This window comes from Spermophilus citellus (assembly GCF_964194105.1).
Source record: "Spermophilus citellus genome assembly, chromosome: X".
Taxonomy (NCBI): domain Eukaryota; kingdom Metazoa; phylum Chordata; class Mammalia; order Rodentia; family Sciuridae; genus Spermophilus; species Spermophilus citellus.
Genome location: NC_138190.1, coordinates 105,102,521 through 105,108,520, shown reverse-complemented (window position 1 = coordinate 105,108,520; position 6,000 = coordinate 105,102,521). Strand labels below are relative to the sequence as shown.

General features: G+C 33.0%; 1 protein-coding gene across 2 annotated transcripts in view; it reads right to left on the bottom strand.

Moving 5' to 3' along the window:
- Positions 1–6,000, bottom strand: part of RNF128 (ring finger protein 128) — a gene marked incomplete at its 5' end in the record, with an annotated part of 105,740 nt that continues 99,740 nt past the window's right edge. Inside the window, one exon of one of the 2 annotated variants that reach the window (XM_081278325.1) lies at positions 1–1,434. In XM_081278325.1, the coding sequence (XP_081134451.1) occupies positions 1,301–1,434 (134 nt within the window). In that variant the 3' untranslated portion in view covers positions 1–1,300. The remainder of the gene's footprint in view (positions 1,435–6,000) is intronic. The other variant, XM_081278324.1, reaches the window with a different exon arrangement.

The window sequence follows — 6,000 nt, the reverse complement described above, 5'->3', positions numbered from 1 at the left end:
ACCAGACACAAACTTTTATTGGAATATTTTATTTACATTTTATATTTAAAGAGAATCAATACAAATGGGGATATATTTACAGCATTTCAAATCAGTGTACAAGAATGCAATGTTTTCATTCTACATTCAGCAAAAAAAAATACATGTCTGTTCTATTTTTGTCTAAATTATGCTGGAATTTGCACTGGAAACAAAACGAAAAGACAAGCCACACAGAATACAAATAAAGTGCATTTTTAAATAGCTCTATTTAACTTTGGTGGATGAAGCTTCAAACTTTGTATTAAGGCACCTGGAAGTCCCCCCTCCCCATCAATTCTTTTTCAAACACCAAGAATTCACAAAAATTATAGCTACATGGACAGAATTTTTGTTTAATGTAATTTTAGCCCATTAGGCCAAATGTAAACTCAATTGTCAAAGTTAACATTGTTTGGAAAACATTTTCTATAGATTAATTTTACAGACATTTTCTGTAGACTAATTCATGCACAAGTCAATCAACAATTTTTGTGTGACTTACTGTCATTAACATTTTCAAATAGTATGGTGGTTTACATACTGTGTTTTTGAAAATGCTATAAGTTTGAGAAATAGTTATGCAATATTTCTGTAAGAAACCTCTATAATCTTGTGCCAATTGGTGTCACAATATATCAATCAATCAATCAACCAATTCAATCCACATTCTCTGATAAACTATGCTTGATACTCTCATGAAGTACATTTAGCTTAATTTTAAAAAGAATAAAAAGTTAAAATGAATATTTTGCTTTAATTTTGCTCTATCAACTTAATGATTTTAAATAGACATTTCATGAAGTACTAGCCTAAATTTGCATTGCTTTTTACATTAAAATTCCAGATCAATATAAGCACCTGGAGGAAAAACCCTGACACATATAGCCCAAGCTAAAGTAGTATTATTTTAATTAAGATGCTATCATAAAATAAAGTGATTATAGCTACTCCACATTTTAAAAGCAATATATTTTTATAAGAAAATTGTTATAAATGAAAAACATGATTACTTGAAGATAGGTTTGAATGTTTAAAAATGTTGCTATCACTATTTTAGTGAGAGGAAACTTGCCTATGAAAAACATTATAATGAGTTTGTGGGAAAAAGTTAATAGGTTAAATATTTTAAGCCATTTAACTATAGTATAATATTAGTCATCTCAGCACTTTCAATATCATTCTTACTTTATTAGGTTTATCCAGTTCATTAATAGTAAACTAAGTCCTGATTGGCAGTCCTGTTATTACTAAAGGTTCAAATTTTCTATTTACACAGATTTTATGATTTAATCTCTCGCACAGCAGTTTCTTGATCAGGAGTTTCATCTTCTTCAAAGGTTGGGTTGTCAACATGAGGAACTACATCCACTGCCACAGAACTTGCTTCATGGTTTACCAGCTGTAGATTTTCATCTTTGAAAAGAAATGATATTTTAGGACAACCTCACCCTTCTATTAAGACAAAATTAAACATTCTTTTCCAAGGAGCCTTTCTTATTTAATTCAATTATACTCTGGTTGTTACACTCGCTCTCTGCTCCTCTAGTGATTATTGATTAATGCTATGTTCTACATAAAGCATGTATATAGCATTATTATGTTGATTTATAATTATTTATTTTGATTCGTGTATCTGTGTTTAATTTATATCTAGATTATAGCCTCCTTAAGAGGAAAAGTTACATCTTTTATTTCTTTTCTACACTAAACACAACAGTTCTTAAACCTGATTGCATATTGTTAGCAATTAGGCACTACTAAAAATTATTGAATCTTTTTTTTTTGTGTGTGTGTGTGGTGATAGTGTAAATCAATCCCATGAGCTCATACATATTAGGTAAGATATTTACCACTGAACTATACCCCCAGCCACCAATGTGTCTTCATATACATAAAGTAATATAGATGTTTTAACTCAACCAATAAGTTGGGGGTGCCCACAGTGGAATATAAATAGTAATAAATGGAACTAATTATATTGTAAATGAAATATATAACCATCTAATGTGGGTGGGACAGAAAATAACTATACCTAAAAAACTTTGGAAAAGAGTACTTTGCCTTCATCCTATTAGGTTTAAAACAAAAAGAACAGTATACAAGTCAGTGAATTGTTTTACAGAAAGGTGTAAATAAGCAATGCTGAAACTATTTGCATTTTAGAACTAAAAAAATAAGTAAATATATTTTGAACTAGGACAGGCTTTCTTTCACTGTCAGAGGAAGGAATTACAAATAAAGAAATGGAGAAGCTAGATGAACCCTGAAGTTTTAGAATGGAATCAGATGTATCAGGATGAGCTCATTGTTTCTCAGACAGATGATAGATAGATATATAGATAGATAGATAGATAGATATGTGTATGTTTATATTTGTGTGAGTAAATACATGTATTTCCTAGCCTTATTCAATGAAAGGGACAATAAAAATGATACCATAGTAGCAATAAACATGCTTAGTGCCCAGAACTTGGTTTTGCAATGTGGGTCTCCAATAAAAGAACCTCTGAAGAAATGGCCAATTCTAGGGCTAGGACAGACAGTGTATAAGAATAACTAAGAGTCTAGCCTATGGATCAGCAAACTATAGCCCACAAAGCCAAATGCATAGCTAAGAGTGATTTTTACATTTTAAAAAAGATTTCAAAGTAATCCAATCCCTCTCCTGAAATTACACACAAAAAAGAATATGTAACAGAGATTTATGGCTTTCAGAGCATAAAATATTTACTATATAGCCCTTTACAGAAAAAACAATGCCCGCAACAGATCTAGAACATCCAGAAATAGCAAACAGTAAGGAAGTTCAAAGATCCATGAAGAGCTGGGGTTGTGGCTCAGTGGTAGAGCGCTTGCTTAGTATGCATGAGGCACTGGGTTCAATTCTCAGCACCACATTAAAAAAACAATAAAATAAAGAAATTGTGTCCACCTAAACTAAAAATTTATTATTTAAAAAAAGATCAATGAAGCCAGGGGAAGTGGTGCATGCCTGTAATTCCAACAACTTGGGAGGCTGAGGCAGGATGATCACAACTTTGGGGCCAGACTTGACAAATTAGTAGAACTCTAAGCACCTTAGTGAGACCCTATCTCAAAATAAAAAATAAGCAGGACTGGAGGGTATCACTCAGTGGTAAAGCCCCCCTAGGTTCAATACCCAATACCAAAATAAAATAAATAGAAAAAGAAAGAGCAATGAACCTAACTTAAACAAGTTCCCAATGACCAAATCTAGGATGATATGGACAATAGACAAATCATGAGAATAATATAGGTTGAAAAAATACCTACATTATAATACTACAAATAAATGATTGAATAAATAAACAGAAAAAGAATAATGACCTAATTAGAAGGTTAATTAATAAATGTAGAAAAATGATGAAAATAGAAAATCATTACTTGGCAAACACTTCAGTAGTAATTATTGCAAGCAAGAAGCAATGATGATTGCTAAAATTAGTAGGTAAAGGAATCATGAGAAACAGAATATCTGCATAGTTTCCAGGTGTGTCTCCATAAGATATTAAATAATTATGAAGGGAAAACAGTAATATTAAAGAGAGAAATTTGGCAGACACTACTTTTAAGCAAAGTTAAAATCACTAGTAATAAGAATATCATGTGCTTTATAATTTGGGTCATTGAGAAGCACACAACATAACTTCTCTATTATTCTTACCAGAAATGGACAATGGATTTAATCATCAGAAAATAGCAGATAAGCCTAAATTGATGGACATTCTGCAAAAAAAAAAAAAATCTGATAGGTAGTCTTTGAAAGTGTCAATGCCATGAAAGACAAAAACAAGGAACCATTACAGACTGGAGATTAAGGAGGTAGGAGATTAAATGTAATATAGGATCTTGGGACAGAAAAGGGACATTTATGGGTCTGTTGAAATTTGAGTAAGGTTGGTCTTTATTTTAGGTAATAATATTTCATCCATTAACTTTCTGGATTGGATGACTATATACACTTATGTAAGATGTTAACATGTGGGGAAACTGGGCATATGAGTATTCTTCAAATGATGTTTCAAACTTTTTTTCTGTCACCTAATCTAAAATTATTTCAAATTAAAATAAAAAAAATACCTGTACTTTGGCCCCATTCTTTTTTTTTAAGAATTTTTTAAATATTTATTTTTCAGTTTTCGATGGACACAACATCTTTTATTTGTATGTGGTGCTGAGGATTGAACCCGGGCCACACGCATGCCAGGCGAGCGCTACCGCTTGAGCCACATCCCCAGCCCCAGGCCCCATTCTTTATAGATTCTGATTTAACTGCTCTGAGGTACAGCCTAGGCATCAGTAATGTTTAAAATATCTCCAAGTGATTCCTATGTGTAGCCAGGGTTGACAACTAGGAGTCTTACTCCATCATTCCCAAAGTGTGATCCCTGGACCAGCAGTATCAGTATCATTTGGAAACTTATTAGAAATTCACTGTCAAGTACTATCCCAGGCCCACTGAGTCAGAAATTCTGGTGGTGGGCTCTCTGTTTTTAACAAGCCCTCCAGGTGACTTGATGAGTACTTAAATTTGAAGAGCAGTATTTTATTTGTTTGTTTGGAAATGGGGATTGAACCCAGAGATTCTTAACCACTGAACTACATCCTTAGCCTTTTATAATTTTTATTTTGAAACAAGGTCTCACTAAGTTGCTTAGGGTCTTGCTAAGTTGCTAAGGCCATCCCTGAACTTGAGATCCTCCTGCTTCAGCCTCCCAAATTGCTAGGATTACAGGTGTACACCACCATGCCTGGCTCCCCCTTACTTCATTATTTTAATAGACCTTTGCCCAATGATTTAACACACAGATAGGAATGAATGTGCTTACAAAGTTTTGCAAATCAACTATCACAAGAAACAATAGCTAATATGTAAGATTCCCAAACTAGTAATATATAACCATAGACAGAATTGAATCTATTCAAAGTTGTCCCTTATTCAACACAAATCTCTGTGTTTACTATTTTAGCAGGGTGTATTTTAAGTTGCTGAACAAACAATGGTGAATATAAGACACTCTCCCTACCCAAAGGAACTTTAAACATTTCTGTACAATAAATAAAGTGACAGAAATTCTATGGAAACAGATAGGAGGGCCTTGCATACAAACCAAATTTATTGGGAGAGGAGTAGCAGGGATGGGCAAAGATAATGGTTCAAACTCTGTGGAATTAAGGTTGGAAATTCAGGAAAAGAATCAAGAAAAAGGATACTGAATCAATAGGAATGGACAGCAGGAAGAATCTAGGGTATCCTCAATTTCTTGTTTGGGACACCTGCATGGTTGTTACCATTATTCATTCAGGAAAGGATTATAGGAGGAATATGGATCATTATTTCATTTGCTTTTCAAATTCTCTGCAAAATCAGTTTAACCCATTCCCCACCCCACCCCCATAAGAACAGAACAGAACACACAAGGAGCTTGGAAATTTTTTTGAACCTCAGCATAGGTGGAATTGTCGTGTTCACTCTCTTTTATCTTCACTGAATTCGGTTACCACACAATTATAGGAACACAACATCATCTGGACAAATAGACTGTACTTCTCTATTATAGATAGAGTAATCAATAGATTATTAAGATTCTTATGACTTATACTCAAAGAAATGTCTGAAGACTAGATTACAAGAAATATAAGCTTTGCTTTTGCATGGTAGTATCCCTTATGACTTCTTCAGAAATGATATGTATGGCACTGATAAGCCTGCAGAGGGCAAAGGTTTTTTTCAGAGGAAGCTGAAATTTTCACAAGCCATCTTTTTCTTCTACATTTATGCTAAAATTAGATTATCTCAAAATAATAATTGTGGAAAATCTTTTTTTTTTTTTTTTTTTTTTTTTTTTTTTTTTTTTTTTTTTTTTTTTTTGGTATCAGGGATTGCACTCAGGGGCACTCAACCACTGAGCCACATCCCCAGCCCTATTTTGTATTTTATTTAGAGACAGGGTCTCA